This window comes from Dama dama, chromosome 30 (genome assembly GCF_033118175.1).
Source record: "Dama dama isolate Ldn47 chromosome 30, ASM3311817v1, whole genome shotgun sequence".
NCBI classification, from domain to species: domain Eukaryota; kingdom Metazoa; phylum Chordata; class Mammalia; order Artiodactyla; family Cervidae; genus Dama; species Dama dama.
The window spans coordinates 73,479,658-73,500,608 of NC_083710.1; the positions used below are offsets into that span (position 1 = coordinate 73,479,658).

The 20,951-nt window shown below is 38.9% G+C and overlaps 1 protein-coding gene across 5 annotated transcripts in view; it reads left to right on the top strand.

The window, feature by feature from the left end:
- Positions 1 to 20,951, top strand: part of LOC133049270 (ATP-binding cassette sub-family C member 4-like) — a 374,395-nt gene that overhangs the window by 347,924 nt on the left and 5,520 nt on the right. For 4 of the 5 annotated variants that reach the window (XR_009691259.1, XR_009691260.1, XR_009691261.1 and 1 more), the window contains 4 exons: positions 3,250 to 3,339; positions 13,105 to 13,277; positions 13,707 to 13,812; positions 17,790 to 17,924. Coding sequence is in view for 2 of the 5 variants with exons in the window: in XM_061133239.1 (XP_060989222.1) it covers positions 3,250 to 3,339; positions 13,105 to 13,277; positions 13,707 to 13,812; positions 17,790 to 17,924 (504 nt within the window). In the remaining 3 variants the exon portion in view is untranslated. Of the gene's footprint in view, positions 1 to 3,249; positions 3,340 to 13,104; positions 13,278 to 13,706; positions 13,813 to 17,789; positions 17,925 to 19,002; positions 19,016 to 20,951 lie in introns of all 5 variants that reach the window. The other variant, XM_061133257.1, reaches the window with a different exon arrangement.

Below are 20,951 nucleotides of genomic sequence, written 5' to 3' on the forward strand. Positions count from 1 at the left end.
TACTCTTATTATATGGGGTTTAATTGTGTACTTTCAGAAAAAATACACATGAGACAATAAATTTAGTGTATATTTACATGAAGGTTGTGTCTCCTACCATAAATCTCTACAATGAAGTGTTCTGCCTGCACTTATTTATAAGATTAATTCATTAACTTTATTGCTTAGAGGTGAGTAATTTAATAATATCTATCAGAAATGATCACTCATTTGACCCTTATTTGCCCTTGTGGTATATGTCTACTGTGAGCACATTTATTACTTTTTGAAGATAATGGTTTCTTATTTGGCAAATGTTGGAAGTAGAATGAGTAGAAACTGAAATGAACACCATGCATAAAACGCTCTGACATATTAAAACAGACTGATCACAAATTGCCTGCTGGCTTTAAAGAAAAATATAACTTCAATCAGTTCATGTTTTAATTAGTCATTCTTTTTATTCAGCAAGTTTGGATTAAAATTTTACTGATTTTGAAATGTCTTAGCAGAGAGAAATAGTCTTATTTACTAAACTATATTCTTCCAGTTAATACTGCTAAATAAACATGCATAATTCTCAATATATCCTTTTAGAGTGATGGTATAGACTTGAGCAGGGACCCTTATTACAATGGGAAATGCTCAATTTCTGTTTTTTGTATGACATTCAGCAGTAGTTTGGTGATAATTAACAGAACCTCCTTAAGGCCTACATAGTGTCTGAGGGCTCTGATGAAAGCTCAGTCTGAAGCAGCTGCAGGTGCTGGTCAGGGTCTCAGAAGTGAGGGACTCCTCCTGCAAAGAATCCTGCTTTAGTCCCCTAGTCTTTGAAGAACTTCATCCTCTTCAAGGAGTATTCTGAAGAGAAGGTGAAGGAGTTAACAATAAATAGAGGCTCTAATTATGAAATTGGTGATTGAACTTTAAATGGGGACACTGTGCCTATTCTCCTGAATCCCCAAAACGGCCCTTCACAAATGTGCTAATACTGTGAGGCTTTTCATTGTTTAAGGAAGAAGAAAGGTCTTTAAAAAATAAGCTGATTTTTTTTCCTAGACTATCTTAGATAACACTTTTATAGACTATACTTTGAAAACCAGGTGGATGCTTCCTACCTTAGATGTCTTAACAGGATGTGAACTTACTTTATGAGAGGAACCTGAGAGAAAAAATGGTCAGGTCACGTAAGCCAGGATGGGCAAAGAAGCATTCCTGTCATCATTGTAAGCAGAGAGACCCCATCTCACTTTTCCCAGTTGGGCTCAAAGCTGGTTACTTAAGCTGGCCTTTTTCAAGTCCTTTATCTCCTCAAACACGAATGCTTGAAGAGACTCTTGTTTTGGGCCCCAGAGTAAAATCCTGCCATAGTTTAGAGCCTTGGAGGGAAGGTGGAGGAATATGCCAGACCAGTCTCCTCTCTCCTGGTGACATCATTTGTGTAAATCTAATGGAAACAGCTAAAGGAAAAAGAAATTGCCTGCATGTTGGAATCTTACAAAGAATAAAAACTTTTTCTAAATGGAGTAGAGTGATGATTATTCCCTGACAAGGAACTCTTAGCATTGCTTAGATGGTTGTTTAGTCTTTGGTCCTAAATTCCAGAGTTTTAAAGGAGGCCTTAAATGTGGTTCTTGTGATTTTTTCAGTTCAATTCAGTATCATTTTGAAACATCCTGTGACCTGTGATTTTCAGTGCTTCAGAGGCATATTCGCTGCTTGCTCAACAATGTGCAAATGAAGCTCCCTTTATAAAGTCTTTCTAATTTTGGATTCTACTTAGGGGATACATCTTTTTTTTGATGGCACACCATGTGTTTTCTGCATCCATTTCTCTCTTATAAGACTTAAAACTAGGACAATAGGGAAAGACGATGTGGGAGGCTGTCATTCTTCTTCATGGCTGGAGTGAAGAAATATCTATATTCATTTTCCTTCTCAGGCTTTTGTGAAATGAGGAGGAACAGAATAGCTCTAAGGCCAGGCAGGATTTGAACATGGTGATTTTGACCAGTTCCCACGCAGTTGTGGAAGAGTCAGGTCTCCTCTTATTCCCATACATGTGCATCCCTGGTCTGCCCCCTTCATTGAAAGGAGCCAATTGGACTCTTCTCTGCTGCTCATATTCTGTGTCCTGGGTTACTAGAGCCTTCCAGAAGAAACTTAAATGGCCTACATGAGCTTATGTACAAGATTCTCTCTTAAACACAGAAAGAAAGAAAAGAAAGAAAATGCAGTCACTCAGTCTTGTCCGACTCTTTGTGACCCCATGAACTGTAGCCTGCCAGGCTCCTCCATCCTTGGGACTTTCCAGGCAAGAACACTGAGTGGGCTGCCATTTCCTTCTCCAGGGGATCTGCCCAACCCAGGAATCACCCCGGATCTCCCACATTGCAGGCAGACTCTTTAACATCTGAGGCACAAGAGGAGGCATATATTTCCAGAGTAATTTACCTGTGGCTCCTCCTAAAGTAGATGAATAGGAAGAGCTATTAAATTAAAATAATGTTATTATGACACAGGTCACAATGGGTTTCAGGTCCTCCTGGCTTTTCAGTTAGTAACGAGGTTCTGTGAGGCATTCTCTCTTGATGCATAGGTGAGAGAACATGGGATCAGCTGGTGAAGGACCAGGGGAGATCTCTCCTTAGAAAGAGGAGCCACAGGCCCCAGGAGCTGACTTCTCTTTGCACATGTGGGGATGTTCATTCACACCTATAAAGAGAGTCCCCACCCAGAAGGCTGTTTTACCAAATGGAGAAAGGAATCGTAGTTTATTCTTCAGTGCAATGTGAAAATAGTTAATAATTTTGCTTTGAGGCACAAACTTCAACTAATCATGCTATTGATGTTTCCCAGCATCACACCAGGATTGACAGTTAATTTATGTAGATCTTGATGTAAAGTTTCTCAAATAATTATATCTTCATTGTGTGTGTTTGTGTTTAAGCAGATATTTATTACTAGGAAGATATTTAAAATCAAACAAACAAATCTTCCTTACTCTTCTTCAGTTTCTTTCTTAATATGAAAGGACTTCTTCAACACTACCTTCTGTTAGTATTCAATAGTCCAGAGGATATTTTGTAGCATACTTTGTAAAATGGAAAATTATTTTAGAGATACTATTTTGTAAACATACATTTGAAACTTTATTATTAATAATCACAGTGAATTTTGATATTTTATATTTTATTTCTGTTCTGTAAGCACTGGAATAAAATGAAAAGAGGTTAAGGTAAAAATATTCACTATTTTGTTGCATTTTAGGAACCTGTTTTATTTACTGGAACAATGAGGGAAAATCTGGATCCCTTTAATGATCATATGGATGTGGAACTGTGGAATGTCTTAGAAGAGGTAATTTATTAAATGTAACGTGTAAGCATGAGTATATATGTGTGTACATTTTTAACATTGCAGGTCATTAAAGGGAGCTTATCAGTTTAACTGACTTTGTTTACCTCCTAGGAAAATACTGATGACATGAGTGCACTTAAAATGTGTGTATTGATGATGGTGATGAAAACCAACAATATAATGCCTCATGTTTCTATTTTTTCTTTTTCCCTAATACTGTGAGCAACTAGATACAGTATCTTGTCCTTAGCAGAACACTAAATTAGATGTTAAAGCTGTGGGATCAAATTCTACTAGTGACCTGGTGAATTAATTACCCTAATTACCCTCCAATGTTCATTTTATTCTCCTAGTCTTAGGGAACATCCACGATGTGGAGACAATAGTAGTTTTTCATTATTAACTTAAAGATGTGACAGATTATACCAATAAAATGCTATGCATTTCTCAGGAAAGTGTTTATAAAGGTAGAATATATAACTGGAATGTGATAATGGTTATTTATTGGTGATTATGCCATTTTAATGCTGTAGCATAAATGCAGCTAACAGAACCCTAGAGCATTTGCTCACTTTTTATGTGGATAGGTTCATTTCTAGAGAATTTTCTGTTATTTGTTTCATGTTCTCCCTTTCCCCACTTCTTTGAATTTCCTTACCATTAAAGAAAAATTTTGACTATTAAGCTTCCATTGTCTTGTGTATTTTAATACAAAGTACTTTGTGTATTTTCCATTGTTTTACAAATTAGATGGCAAAAACTCTAGACGTCTAAACTGTAGACAGACTTCTAATTTCTCATAGAACCTAGCTCAGTCTTATGCTTTTAAAAAACAAGCATGTGCATTCTAATACGGAGAAGACAATGGCAACGCACTCCAGTACTCTTGCCTGGAAAATCCCATGGATGGAGGAGGCTGGTAGGCTGCAGTCTGTGGGATCGCTAAGAGTCGGATATGACTGAGTGACTTAAGTTTCACTTTTCACTTTCATGCATTGGAGAAGGAAATGGCAACCCACTCCAGTGTTCTTGCCTGGAGAATCCCAGGGTCAGGGGAGCCTGGTGGGCTGCCATCTATGGGGTTGCACAGAGTCGGACATGACTGAAGCAACTTAGCAGCAGCAGCAGCATTCTTATACACTAACAACAAAAAATCTGAAAGAGAAATTAAGAAAATAATCCCATTTACCACTGCAACAAAAAGAATAAAATACCTAAGAATAAACCTACCTAAGGAGGCAAGTGACCTGTACTTAGAACACTATAAGATACTGACAAGGGAAACTGAAGACAACACAACTGGATGGAGGGATATACCATGTTCTTGCACTGGAAGAATCAATGTTGTGAAAATGACTATACTACCCAAAGCAATCTACAGGTTCAGTAAAATTCCTATCAGATTACCAATGGCATTTTTCATAGAATTAGAGTCCAAATTTTTATAAGTTGTATGGAAGCACAGACCTCGAATAGTCAAAGCACTCTTGAGAAAGAAAAATGAAGCTGGAGAAATCAGGTTCCCTGACTTAAGATACTGAGTTGGCCAAAAAGTTTGTTACATAAGATGTTATGGGAAAACCTGAATGAATTTTTTGGTCAACTCACTTCAGAGCTATAGTACTCTAGATGGTATGGCACTGGCACAAAGACAGAAACATAAATCAATGGAACAGGCTAGACAGCCCAGAGATGAACTCACACACCTATGGTCACTAAGTCTATGACAAAGGAGGCAAGAATGTGCAGTAGAGGTATCACTAAATCAGTGTGTCTTTTCAATGGAGAAAAGACAGTCTTTTCAAAAAGACAGTCTCTTCCCAGCTGCTGGGAAGACTGGACAGCTACATGTAAAAGAATGAAATGAGAACACTCCCTAATACTATATACAGAAATAAACTAAAAATAAATTAAGACCGAATGTAAGACCAGACACTATAATACTGTTAGAGGAAAACAGCAAAAATACTCTTTGACATGAAAAAATAACTACTAAATGTTTTATTGATCTTTTCAGAGAAGTGTGGTGTATTTCTTAAAAAAATTTTTCTATTGCGCAAATCTGAGTGACTGATTGTTTGTGTTATTTTGAGTTGGTGTATGTGTCATTTAGTGTCACCTTTCCAGGGAAGCTCTGAAATCTGTAATATACAGATGAACCTTGACTGTGAGCAGGCAAATTTTGGAGTTTGACAATTTCCATCCAGTAATTCTGGTTTCTGAAGGATGTCAGCATACAGTCTTTACACACCCACCCTGCTGTCCAGCAACTGTGGGGATTTTATTTTCCTAAGTTGGGCTATTGCTTCACCTTTTCCTGCCTGAAAAGAAGTGCACCTCTGATTTCATTTAAGTTTGTGAGTCTTTTTATAGTGAAACTCTAAAGAGAAGAGGTGGGGAGATTAGTTAACCATCAAATGTGAAACAAAGGTAGGATGATCTGCTGATCTTGAACTCACAGGACTATTTAATGGTGAAATTATGACATCTTAAAAAAAACTGGAAATACTAGTTAATTATTTTCCTGTTTGTTTCCAAGTTTGAGATCTTTTTTCATGGATTCTCAGGTAGCAAAATTAGTCTAGAATTTCAGAATATATTGTTCCATGGACAGAGGGGCAGTTAATCTAAATTCTAAAAATGATGAGGTGGTACAAGTGGTAGATAATACTAAGATCTACCTTTATTTAAACTACATTTGGAGGTTTCTATAAAAGGAAATAAACATGAGTTTATTTCAAAAGTGAAGTGTATGGTTTCCATGTATTGCTTCTGGAATTGACCATGTTAGCTTTGGTGATAACACTTAGAGAAATCATCCCATCATTGTGTTTCTCTAGGAATTGCTTCGTTATGACTGTTTTAAAGAATCTTTCATTGAAAAACATACAAATGTGATAAAGAAATAATTCGTAGAGAAAAAGAATAATGGTATGATTAATCACTCTAAGTGTATGCATGTGCATGCTTAGTCATGCCTGACTCTTTGTGACCTCCTATGGAACTGTAGCACTCCAGACTCATCTGTCCATGGAATTTTCCAGGCAAGAAATACTGGAGTGGATTGCCATTTCCTATTCCAGGGAATCTTCCCAAACCAGGAATCAAACCCACATATCTTACATGTCCTGCATTGGCAGGAGGACTCTTTACCACTGCACCACCTGGGAAGCCCATCACTCTAAGAGGTATCACTAAATCAGTGAGATCAATTTTTAAGTGAACTCAAAACCCTAGTTACGAGTTTGTAAGTGATGCCAAACTGGACATGTGAGCCCAAACTCACAGAGTTAGTCTGAGAGTGAGTAGGAGGAAACCACTATGTTTCCTCTTTTAAAGTCCGCTAGTTTCTGTTTCTTCCTTCTTCCTTGGGAGAGATGGACATTCAGAAGGGAGACAGTCCTGTGAATGCTGCCCATCTCATCTTGGTTATTTTTCAAAATATGTTGAAAATACATTTTTCATATACTGAAAACTCACTAACTTACTATAAACTGCTGATACATGCAAAGGAAGAAATGGAGCAGAACATGAAAAGGCGCTGCTGGTGCTGCTAAGTCGCTTCAGTTGAGCCCGATTCTGTGCTACCCCATAGATGGCAGCCCACCAGGCTCCGCCATCCCTGGGATTCTCCAGGCAAGAACACTGGAGTGGGTTACCATTTCCTTCTCCAGTGCATGAAAGTGAAAAGTGAAAGTGAAGTTGCTCAGTCATGTCCGACTCTTAGCGACCCCATGGACTGCAGCCTACCAGGCTCCTCCGTCCATGGGATTTTCCAGGCAAGAGTACTGGAGTGGGGTACCATTACCTTCTCTGGAAGAGGTGCTAGCTGAGGGCATTACTAATATTGGGCAATATCTATTGATCTGTTGTAAATTTTACATGTACTGATCTATTTTATACTCTATCAGTGTTAGGAGGTTGTTGTTATTCAGTTGCCCAGTTGTGTCTGACTCTTTACTACCCCCATGGACTACAGCACACCAGGCCTCCCTGGCCCTCACCATCTCCTGGAGTTTGCCCCAAGTTCATGTTCATTGTATCAGTTAAGCCATTCAGCCTTGTCATCCTCTGACACTCTCTTCTCCTTCTGCCCTCAATCTTTCCCAGCATCAGGGACTTTTCCAATGTGCTGTCTGATGGTCAAAATACTGGAGCTTCATCTTCAGCGTCAGTTCTTCCAGTAAATATTCAGAGTTGATCTCCCTTAAGATTGGCTGGTTTGATCTCCTTGCTATCCAAAGGACTTTCAGGAATCTTCCCTAGCACCACACTTTGAAGGAATCAATTCTTTGGCATTCTGCCTTCTTTGTGGTCCAGTTCTCACAACCATATGTGACCACTAGGAAGACTATAGCCTTCACTATATGGATCTTAGTTGGCACAGTAATGTCTCTGCTTTTCAACGCACTGTCTAGGTTTGTCATTGTTATCCGGCCAAGAAGCAATCATCTTCTGATTTCATGGCTGCAGTCACCATCTGCAGTGATTTTGGAGCCAAAGAAGAGGAAATCTGTCACTACTTCCACTTTTTCACTTCTATTTGCCATGCAGTAATGGGGCACGAGGAGAAGGCAATGGCAACCCACTCCAGTACTCTTGCCTGGAGAATCCCATGGACAGAGGAGCCTGGTAGGCTACAGTCCGTGGGGTCGCTAAGAGTCGGACATGACTAAGCGACTTCACTTTCACTTTCATGCGTTGGAGAAGGAAATGGCAACCCACTCCAGTATTCTTGCCTGGAGAATCCAAGGGACAGAGGAGCCTGTTGGGCTGCCATCTATGGGGTCGCACAGAGTTGGACATGACTGATGTGACTTAGCAGCAGCAGCAGCAGCAATGGGGCACGATGCCATGATCTTAGATTTTTTTTTTTTAATATTTAGTCTTAAGCCAGCTCTTTCACTCTCCTCCTTCACCCTCATCAAGAGGCACTTTAGTTCTTCTTCACTTTCTGCCATTAGAGTGGTATCATCTGCATATCTGAGGTTATTGATGCTTCTCTAGTCTGTCTTGATTCAGGCTTGTAACTAATCCAGCCCGGCATTTTTCATGATTTGCTCAGCATATAGGTTAAGCAAACAGGGTAACAACAGATCGCCTTGCCCTACTCCTTTCTTGATCTTGAACCAATCAGTTGTTCTAGACAGGGTTCTAACTGTTGCTTCTTGACCCACATACAGGCTTCTCGGGAGACAGGTAAGATGGTTTGGTATTCCCATCTCTCTAAGAGCTTTCCACAGTTTGTCATGATCTACACAGTCAAAGGGTTTAGCATAGTTGATGAACTAAAGATAAATGTTTTTGTGAAATTCCCTTGCTTCCTCTATAATCCAGTGAATGTTGGCAATTTGATCTCTAGTTCCTCTTCCTTTTCTAAACCCATCTTAGATATCTGGAAATTCTTGATTCACATAATGCTGAAGCCTAGCATGGACAATTTTAAGCATGACCTTACTAGCTTGGGAGATGAGTACAATTGTCTGATGGTTGGCACATTCTTGGTACTACCCTTCTTGGGAATTAAGATGAAGATTGACCTTTTCTAGTCCCTGTGGCCACTGCTGAGTCTTACAGATTTGCTAACACAATGAATGCAAAAGCCTTGATGGCATCCCCCTTTAGGGATTTGAATAGTTCTTCTGGAATTTCATTGCATCCATTAGCTTTATTAACAGCAGTGCTTCTTAAGGCCCACTTGATTTTGCACTCTAGAATGTCTGGATCTGGATGACTAACCACACCATTGTAGTAATCCAGTTCACTAAGATGTTTATATATATAGTTCTTTTTTGTATTCTTTCCACCTCTTCTTGATCTCTTCAGCATTTACTAGGTCTCTGCCATTTTTATCCTTTACTGTGCCCATCTGTGGGCAGAATGCTCCCTTGATGTTTCCAGTTTTACTGAAGAGATGTCTAGTCTTCCCCCTTTTGTTTTCTTGTGTTATTAAGCTTTGTTCATTGGAGAAGTCCTTCTCATCTCTCCTAGCTATTCTTTGAAACTGTGTTTAATTTTATGCACCTTTCCCTCTCTCCCTTGTTTTTCACTTCTCTTCATTTTTCTGCTATTCAGAAAGCCTCCTCAGATAACCACTTTGCCTTCTTGCTTTTCTTTTTCTTTGGGATGGTTTGTTTGCCACCTCCTGCACAATATTATGGACCTCTGTCCATAGTTCTTCAGGCACACTGTTATCTAGATCTAGTCCCTTGAATCTATTTGTTATCTCTACTGCAGATTCATACAGGATTTGATTTAAGTCATAACTGGCTGGCCAGTGTTTTTCACGGTTTTCTTTAGTTTAAGCCTGAATTTTGCTATGGGAGGCTGGTGATCTGAGCCACAGTCAGCTGCTGATCTTGTTTTTGCTGACTGTATACAGCTTCTCCATCTTCCGCTACAAAGAATGTAATCATTTTGATTCAGTATTGATAATTTGGTGATGCCCATGTGTAAAGTTGTCTCTTGTGTTGTTGAAAAAGAATATTTTTTATGACTAGTGCATTCTCTTGGCAGAATTCAGTTAACCTTTGCCCTGCTTCATTTTGTTCTCCCAGTCCAAACTTGCCTATTACTCAAGGTATATCTTAACTTCCTACTTTTCGTTCCAATCTCTGATGATGAATAGAACATCTTTTTTAGGTGTTAGTTCAAAGTTCTAGGAGGTCTTCTAGGTCTTCGCAGAACTGATCAATTTTCAGCTTTTTCAGCTTCAGTGGTGGGGACATAGACTTTGATTACTGTGATCTTAAATGGCTTGCCTTGAAAACAAACTGAGATCATTCTGTCATTTTTGAGGTTGCACCCAAATACTGTGTTTCAGGCTTTTGATGATTATGAGGGTTATTTTGTTATAATGGCTATTTGAATTCAACTCGCCCATTCCCATCCATTTTAGTTCGCTGATTCCTAGCATGTCAATGTTTATTCTTACCATCTCCTGCTTGACCATGTTTGATTTTCCTTCATGGACCTAACATTTCAGGTTCCTATACAATACTGTTCTTTACACCATTTTATTTTACTTTCATCAACAGACACATCAACAACTGGGCTTCATATCTGCTTTGGCCAAGCTGCTTCATTCATTCTGGGGCTATTGGTAATTCTTCTCCACTCTTCCCCAGTAGCATATTGGAAGCATTAGTAATAATGGGCAATATCTATTGATCTGCTGTAAATTCTACATGTACTGATTTATTTTGTACTCTATCAATGTTATGAGGTACCCACCTTTATAATTATGATATTATAGTGTGAGAGTTTAGGAAGCTAAGGCAGAGTAAGTTTAGTAACTTTCCCAGTTGGCAGAGCTAGGTAGGACTTATGCCCAGGCTGCCTGGCTTCAATCCTCCAATTTTTTTTCTTTTTCTTTTTTTTCGTTGTGCTAGTTCTTCATTGCTGCTTGCAGACTTTCTCAAGTTGCAGCAAATGGACTATCTCTTTATTGCAGTGCACAGGCTTCTCATTGCTATGGCTTCTCTTGCGGCTCTTGAGCTCTAGAGGCACAGGCTTCAATAGTTGCAGCATGCAGGCTCTGTAGTTGAGGCTTGTGGGCTTTAGAGTGTGGCCTCAGTAGTTGTGGCACATGGGTTTACTTACTTCCATTCCATATGGAATCTTCCTGAACCAGGGATTGAACCCATGTTCCCTGCATTGGCAGGTGGATTGTTAACCACTGGACCACCAGGGAAGTCCCAAGCCTCCAATTTTTTGTTTTAAAAATTTCAGATAACAGGAACAAGAAAAGAATAGTATGATGAACACATATACACCTTCACCTAGATTCATCAGCTATTTTGTCTTCCTATATTTTCTTCCTCTCTTAAAAATCTATATTTTGATGAATTATTTGTAAGTTGAAGAAATGTTTATTTAAAAGTTAGAATCACCTTTAAACATATAAATATATACCTTGTGAGAACAAGGACATTCTCTTATATGTCCTAATACAGTTATCTCAATCAATAAATTTAATAGTAATATTACACTATTTTTCATTTATTTTTATTAGTTGGAGGCTAATTACTTTACAATATTGTAGTGGTTTTTGCCATACATTGACATGAATCAGCCATGGATTTACATGTGTTCCCCATCCTGAACCCCCTTCCCACCTCCCTCCCCATCCCATCCCTCTGGGTCATCCCAGTGCACCAGCCCTGAGCACTTGTCTCATGCATCCAACCTGGACTGGCGATCTGTTTCACACTTGATAAGGTGAGGGTGGGATGATCTGAGAGAATATTACACTATTATCTAGGATGTTTTCAGATTCACTAGTTATAATTCATAGTTATTTTTGTTTACTGCTTCTACTGTCATTTTTCCCATTTTAATACTTAATTATAACAATTTTATTATTACACTACAGAAGACCTTTATATTCATATATTCTCATAACCATCCCTGATTTATAAACAAAAACAGAGTCTCAGAAAACATCATTTTCTGAAAAACATTTCTTCTCATAACCCTTTTTCCTCATGAAGTGGATATGGACAAACTCGAAGGAAAGTAGAAAATCAAATTAATGATGAGATGTCATCCAAGTCAGGGGTAAGTGTGAGTCAGGATGTCAGTCTTAAGAAAGTCCAACCACTTGTACCATAATCCAAGTCTTACCCTTTAGATAATGCTGCATAACAATACCATATTTAATTCTAACTCAGAATTCCCCTTTCTTGGGATTGGACTCCATCAATAGCACAATTCAGGTTCACATTCATAGATGTGTTCCAGCATTTAGGATACCTGAAAAATGAAAAAATGAAAACACTCCTTACTGACCCTTGGTGTATTGTTATCTGACATTATAATGTGCCAGATAACTTATTGGCCATCACTCATCAATCTGTTGGTCTCTTAATTTGAAGTGTATTTTGTCTTTGATCTCCACCTTCAAGTATAGCCTGAGTTTGGTTCATGCTGTGTAATATTTTTCCAAAATAAATATTTATTGAACTGACCCCTACCACCAAATGTACTTTTCAATTATCTATGGCAGTTAAAAGTTTGTTTTATCTCTAATCTTATAAGTATAATTTTATGAAGATAGATTAATATAAACATCACCTATATCCATATTCTGGGGGAAATAAGATGTCATGTCTTATTTTCATATAATGAGTTTTTGTTATATGAAACTCAATGAATGAGTTTTCATTCATTGCAAGACATTTATGACACTGAGGAAAATGCACTCGATTGGTCCACTATTTATATTTGTATTTATATTTATATTAAACTTGGCAAAGAGTTATCATCAAAACAGGCTCCAGTTGCCATTGTTTGAATTTGCATATTGTAAACTTCACCAAATGGTAAAGTGTTGGTAAGATTATATCTTCAGAGAAAAAGACTTACTGTAAATATTTTTTAAGTTTTTCTTTAGTGTACCAACTCCTATGCAAAATGTACTTTGGGAAACTTGACTCAACCATAAAGATAATTTTAACTTGTCTGTTGAAACCACACTGGGAGAAAAGGCTTCATTTTTTGAGAGACTTCCTTAACTAATCCCTAGGCAGGGTTTCTGGTGGATATCCTGTAGCAGGGATGGGGGACACTGAGATCTTTCTGTCCTGAGTTGACTCCACCATCTTTCACAGTGAATGCTCATTAGAAAGAGCTCTTCCCATCACCCTGGCCATACATGCAATATATGTCAGAAATCCTGAGGACATCAAAGCTCTAATGTCTAAGATGTTTGTCTACTTTAGTAACAGTTTGCTTAGGAAAAAGTCATTCTTTCTGTACCCACAGGTGCAACTTAAAGAAGCCATTGAAGGTCTTCCTGGTAAAATGAATACTGAATTAGCAGAATCTGGATTGAACTTGAGTTCTGGACAGAGACAGTTGGTGTGTCTTGCCAGGGCCATCCTCAGGGAAAATCGGATATTGATTATTGACAAAGCCACATCGAATGTGGATCCAAGGTAATGGAGCTGAGACCAGGAAACCTTGAATCTGACTTGTCAGTGTGGTAAATGGAAAACATTTGGTGATGCTTAGAAATGTTTCTAAGTGCTCTCTTAGTCCAATGGATATCTTTTGATAATATCAATTCCAGAAAACAAAGGAAAAACCAAGACATATTGTATGGCATTAATGTTATTATGAGGCATTCTGAGAGAGCTAGATTCCTAAATCCAGCTCCTTATAGTTTCAAGCAATTTTGAGAGAAGAATATTTTCCATCATTTTATGAAAAAGAGTAAATTTCTAAATAGACTTTTTGTACTTAGTTTTTTAGGAACAAGATTATATGTTAACATTGATTTTTAGAAACATTATAAAAATATCATATATTTTTAAGTCTTAAGTCTGCTTGTCTTTACTGAACTAAATCAATTTTTTTTAATATAGAACTGATGAGTTAATACAAAAAAAAATTCGTGAGAAATTTGCCCAGTGCACTGTGCTAACCATCGCACACAGGTTGAGCAATGTCATTGACTGCACACGGATAATGGTAAGACCCTCACCATTTTAGATTTTTTCATTTCTGTTAAGTTTTTCAGCATATCCATCTTTGTAAAACTTGATAGGAACCTCCAGTAATTTAATTTTCTCTTAGTTGCTCCTCTCATTCCTGAAAATTATTGTTGTTCAGCTGCTCAGTTGTGTCCGACTCTTTGCGACCCCCTGGACCTTGGCATGCCGGGCCTTTCTTTCCTTCACTATGTCCCATAGTTTGTTCAAATTCATGTCCATTGAGTCAGTAATTCCATCCAAACATCTCATCTTCTGTCATCCCCTCCTCCTCCTGCCTTCAAACTTTCCCAGCATCAGTGTCTTTTCCAATGAGTAGGCTCCTCACATCAGGTGGTCAATCTATTGGAGCTTAAACTTCAGCAACAGTCATTCCAATGAATATTCAGGGTTAATTTCCTTTAGGATTGACTGGTTTTATCTTCTTGAAGTCCAAGGGACTCTCAAGAGTCTTCTCCAACACCACAGTTCAAAAGCATCAATTCTTCAGCAGTCTGCTTTATTTATGGTCCAATTCTCACATATGTATTTGACTACTGGTAAAACCATATATTTGACTGTACAGACCTTTGTCAGTAAAGTAATGTCTCTGCTTTTTAATATGCTGTCTAGGTTGGTCATAGCTTTTCTTCCAAGGAACAAGTGTCTTTTAATTTCATGACTGCAGTCATGGCCTGCAGTGATTTTGGAGCCCAAGAAAATAAAGGCTGTCAACTGTGTCCATTGTTTCTCCATCTATTTACTATGAAGTGTAGGATTGGATGCCATGATCTTAGTCTTTTGAATGTTGAGTTTTAAGCCAGCTTTTTCACTCTTCTCTTTCACATTCATCAAGAGGCTCTTTAGTTCCTCTTTGCTTTCTGCCATAAGGGTGGTGTCATCTGTATCATATCTGTGGTTATTGATATTTCTCCCAGCAATATTGATTCCAGCTTGTGCTTCCTGCAGCCCAGCATTTTGCATGATGTCCTCTGCATATAAGTTAAATAAGTAGGGTGACAATATACAGTCTTGACATGCTCCTTTCCCAATTTTGAACCTTATTAGTATTGTTTGCTTTAGAAATACAGACGTACCTTGTTTTATTGCACTTCCCAGATACTGCATTTTTTTACAACTTGAGAGCTTATCATGACCCTGCATCGAAGTCTATGGGCATCATTTTCCCAAGAGTATTTGCTCATTCCATGTCTCTGTCTCACCTTTTGGTAATTCTCACTATATGTCAAATTTTTCACAATCGTTATAGCTGCTTTATAATTCTAGTTACTCTATAATTTCGCCAAACTATGGAAAATTCTTAAAGAGATAGGAATACCAGACCACCTTACCTGCCTCATGAGAAATCTGTATGCAGGTCAAGAAGCAACAGTTAGAACTGAATGTGGAACAACAGACTGGTTCCAAATCAGGAAAGGAGTATGTCAAGGCTGTATATTGTCACCCTGCTTATTTAACTTATATGCAGAGTACATCATGAGAAATGCCAGACTGGATGAATCACAAACTGGAATCAAGATTGCTGGGAGAAATATGGATAACCTCATATATGCAGATGACACCACACTTATGGCAGAAAGTGAAGAAGAACTAAAGAGCCTCTTGACGAAAGTGAAAGAGGAGAGTGAAAAAGCTGGCTTAAAACTCAGCATTCAGAAAATTAAGATCATGGCATCTGGTCCCATCACTTCATGGCAAATAGATGGGGAAACAAGGGAAACAGTAACAGATTTTTTGGGCTCCAAAATCACTGCAGATGGTGACTGCAGCCTTGAAATTAAAAGACACTTGCTCCTTGGAAGAAAAGTTATGACCAACCTAGACAGCACATTAAAAAGCAGAGACATTACTTTACCAACAAATGTCCGTCTAGTCAAAGCTATGATTTTTCCAGTAGTCATGTATAGATGTGAAAGTTGGACTATAAAGAAAGCTGAGTGCTGAAGAATTGATGCTTTTGAACTGTGGTGTTGGAGAAGACTCTTGAGGATCCCCAAGACTGCAAGGAGATCCAACCAATCCATCCTAAAGAATGTCAGTCCTGAATATTTGTTGGAAGAACCGATGCTGAAGCTGAAACTCTAATACTTTGACCACCTGATGTGAAGAACTGACTCATTTGAAAAGACCCTGATGCTGGGAAGGATTGAAAGTGGGAGGAGAAGGGGACAGCAGAGGATGAGATGGTTGGATGGCATCACCGACTCAATGGACATGAGTTTGAATGTACTCTGGAAGTTGGCAATAGTCAGGGAGGGCTGTCCTGCTACATGGGGTTGCAAAGAGTTGGACACGACTGAGCAACTAAACTGAGACAGATTCAGGTATTTTTGGACTCTTTTGAGAAAGCTGCCCTTAGCAATGATTCACAGTAGTAAGATTAACAGGAAAATGGCCTTTATGCCACTTAATAAATGTTTCCAATTAAATACAAAGGATGAAATTAGTTGCAGTATCTAGATGTGGAAAAACAACCTGTGTCTTGTTTAGAGTTCCAGCATATTCTCTTCTTTTTTTAAAAAAATTAATCTTATTTATTTATTTGTTTATTTTTGACTATGCTGGATCTTCCTTGCTGTGTGGTCTTTTCTCTAGTTGCAGTGAGTGGGAACTACTCTTCATTGCAGTGTGCAGACTTCTCATTGCATGGCTTCTCTTGCTGCAGAACACAGGCTCTATGCATGTGGGCTCAGTAGTTGTGGCTCCCAGGCTCTAGAGCATAGGCTCTATAGTTACGGAGCATGGCCTTAGTTGCTTTGTGACATGTGGGATCTTCCTGGACCAGGGATCGAATTCATGACTTCTGCAATGGCATGCAGATTCTTTTACCACTGAGCCACCAGGGAAGTCCATCCAGCATATTCTCTTAAGATACATTTACTCTAAATATGACCTAAATGAAGAATTAACTACTACTGAACATCAGAACTATTTTTAAAGTTGTATTTGGGCCAGTTGTTTCAGACAGTTTTATCCCCTTCAGAACCATTAACCAAAGTCACTAGTAAGCAGAAAGAGTTGAGAGCCCCGTCCTCTCCCTTTCAGTTTCAATTTAGCAGACTTACTAATGAGCAATAAAAGGGGTAAAAGGCAGGCAGCTGAAGAAAGAAATGGGAAAAAAGATAGTTTGTGAAAACAGATTCAGATCCTAGGCAGTTCAGGTTGGGTTGACCCTGTGTGCTCTGCAGGCTGTAATCACAGGAATTTGAAGCTCAATTTCTTACTTGCTTCTTTAGTCTTATCCGAAGAGAAAACTGGTTTTTAGAAATTTTCTTCTGTGCAGAGCAATCCTGCAGAAGCTGCTTATGTACCAGACCTTTTTGCCAGGCTTTCACTCGGAAGGATAAACTACAACCACGTCCAACTTCAAGAAGCATCTCAACCTCTCAGACAAGGGATTCTGCTCCTCTTAGCAGCTGACATAATCCAGGACCCTAAAGAAATCCCAGAAGCACTTACTCTTTTCCTCAAATATTTCTTGCATTTTCAAATCAACTTGACCATTAATTTGTTGTCAGGGTACTGCCCTTTCATTTGTATGACATCAACCTACTTTTTAGATAAATGGACTTTGATTTTCTTAAATCAAGTTATTTTCCAACTCTGTGTATCTGTATAAATTGCTTGAAAACTCAGAGCCTGAGAGCTAAAAGCACTAGGTAAAGATAACAACACCAAATGCCCTGGGCAGAATATAAGATGCTACAGAGTGCCAGTAATCCTAGTCTAAAACTTTTGTTTTCTTCCTTTCCTATAACATTGTAATATTAAAAGGTCAGGTTAGGCCTTTGCCTAGTAAAACAAGGTAATCAAGCCATTTAAACACCAGCCAGTCCTATCACCTAAACAGATTCTCTCTTTTCTCCCTGTGCTGCCTCTTTTAGAAATACTGTCTGAGTTATAATATTTTCCTGGGAGACATTATATGCTAATGGCTTTCTTTCTGCTGATCAACAGGTTTCGGATTCAGGGAGATGGAAACAAGATGGTAACCCGTATGCTTTGCTGCAAAATAGAAACAAACTATTTTATAACATGGTACAACAACTGGGTGAGACCGAGGCTGCTGCCCTCACTGAAAGGGCAAAACAGGTGAGCCTGCTGTGGGGAGTTGTAATTAAAGTTCATCTCCAGGGTTCACCCTTCACATGAGTTCCACCAGGGATCTGATAACAAGTACTCTGTGCCATTATAAGCCTCCAGAGAGGAAGCTTCATGACTGGGTCTTAACAACAAATGGCAGATAGAAGGCAGGTCTGCTGAAAATCTGCAGCAAGTGCTGGGAGTGGGGTCGGGATGTGTGCTCTTCTGTGTGACCACACCTGTGCCTGAGAGAGATGTCAAATTGGACTTACCACATTTTGGACTCTGGGTTCAGATTCTCATAGAGCACAGAGCACTCATTTTGCAGACCCTTTATGTTCATTCTGATTGCTGTCAAAGAATATCCAGGAAATTTGAGAGTTTAAGGAAAATTTTGGAATATTTTGGTTCTAGGAAGATCTTGCAGGGAAAGGTGTAAGCCTGTTCTGTTTTCTAATCTGTAAAGAAAATGTCAACCTGATACTGTCACTTTATCCCTAATTCTGTGTTGTTTAGAATTAGGTCCAGTTGCCTCCCATGCTTCCTCTACCTTCTAGAAGATGAGATTGTCATCAGGACAAATCAAGAACTCACAATAGCTTCACACTGTAGTCTGAATGGTGCTTGAAGGTTTGCAAAGCACTTTCATAGAGTTGAGGTGTGTGAAGCACTAAGCTCTGTGCATGGTGTGAGGAAGGTGCTCGATGGGTAACAGTCAGGTCACGTGACATCTTCCTAACAATGGTGAGATGGTGAGTCTGGTTTAGGAGACTTAGCCATTGTCATACAGCCATCTGTAATTTGGAACAAGGTGGGAGTGTGAACAGGATTGATGGGAAGATGGAGGGAGGGAAGGAAGGTCTGGTGTTCTTGCCCCTTATCATGCGTGGCTTGGGATGGGATGAGGCTTCCAGCTGCCTGTGGTGAGGTTTCCCATTGAAAATTTATCTCTGTTAAATTATGGATGTATTTTCCCTTCTTCATACTTTTCTGCATTTCCTAGATTTTCATTTGTAAGTAGAAGATGTTTACTTGTGTGAAATATTTAAAATATTTTTTAAAGAAAACATGTCCCAGTATCTTAAAGCTTTATCTGAAATGTTTTCTAAGTTCCCTCTATCACTGTCTCATCTCAGTCCTCCTTAGAAATGAGGAAATGCCAAGCAGGGCCTTCCACTGTTTACAGGTAGGAAATTGCCTGGGTTGCAGAGCTGGCTGTAGAGGTGGCAGAGTTGGAGTTCATACTTAGGTTTAGGGACAAGGAAGTTTGTGTTCTGAACTTTTCATAAGTACTTATATTGTGTGCAAATGTTGAGAAGCTGAACAAAGAACTCTCTATTTTTATGCCTGAAATTCACAAAGTGCTTCATCTACTAGAGTATCTCCCAGTCAGAGCTTCCTTCCTGAGACCAAGAGACCCAGGAATCTCCCAAACCCTTTTGCTCTTTTGACCTTATGCATTTCACATCAAAAAGAGATGTACCCACCTATGTGTCCAAGTCTTCATTTAAAAACTATGTTATCATTATATATTATTAAGACATTGAGTAATGAGAAATAGATCACAGAACTTTAGATAGGCCCAGATATCATAAGATAATAGGATTCAACACCCTCATTTTAAAAGTGAGGAAACTAAGGCCCCTTAGAAGGAAGGTGGCCCTATATATATATGTATATAACTATATGTATGTAACTAGTGTTAAGCTGGTTTGCAGCAGATACAGAATTCGAAATCTGTTCTTTCAGTGAATGTTTTAAATCAAGTGTAACATACATATGGAAGCAAACATAGGTCACAGAATTAGAAATCTTGTGATTCCTTGTCTGGTAATCCTGCGTCTACTCTAACAATATTAATGGTAAGTTACATTTGTACAGTTATTTATCATTATTTTTACATTGTTCTCACATGTATGATCTCACTTAATCTCATGATGGTCCATTTTTATTCATGTCATGGGTGAGGAGATTGGGTCCAGGGCTTACCTAAGGTCACAGAGCTGATCCAGGGAGCACAGAGCGGGAATTGCTGGGGGAGGCTGAGTGCTGCCTTAGGTACTGTGTTCTGTGTTGAGTCTGAGAACACTGCTTCTTTTACATAGTAGCCAAGTTGGGCCATCACCCAAATTCACAGAGTGGCAGAACCTCACTCTTGGATTTCAGTCCTACCCCTGGGTCAGGTCACCTCTACAGAAATGCATTTCTTTTTTTTTTTTAATTAATTAATTAATTTATTTATTTTTTCAGTGGGTTTTGTCATACATTGACATGAATCAGCAATAGATTTACACGTATTCCCCATCCCGATCCCCCCTCCCACCTCCCTCTCCACCTGATTCCTCTGGGTCTTCCCAGTGCACCAGGCCTGAGCACTTGTCTCATGCATCCCACCTGGGCTGGTGACCTGTTTCACCATAGATAATATACATGCTGTTCTTTCGCAACATCCCACCCTCACCTTCTCCCACAGAGTTCAAAAGTCTGTTCTGTACTTCTGTGTCTCTTTTTCTGTTTTGCATATAGGGTTGTCGTTACCATCTTTCTAAATTCCATATATATGTGTTAGTATGCTGTAATGTTCTTTATCTTTCTGGCTTACTTCACTCTGTTTAATGGGCTCCAGTTTCATCCATCTCATTAGAACTGGTTCAAATGAATTCTTTTTAACGGCTGAGTAATATTCCATGGTGTATATGTACCACAGCATCCTTATCCATTCATCTGCTGATGGGCATCTAGGTTGCTTCCATGCCCTGGCTATTATAAACAGTGCTGCGATGAACATTGGGGTGCACGTGTCTCTTTCAGATCTGGTTTCCTCCGTGTGTATGCCCAGAAGTGGGATTGCTGGGTCATATGGCAGTTCTATTTCCAGTTTTTTAAGAAATCTCCACACTGTTCTCCATAGCGGCTGTACTAGTTTACATTCCCACCAACAGTGTAAGAGGGTTCCCTTTTCTCCACACCCTCTCCAGCATTTATTGCTTGTAGACTTTTGGATAGCAGCCATCCTGACTGGTGTGTAATGGTACC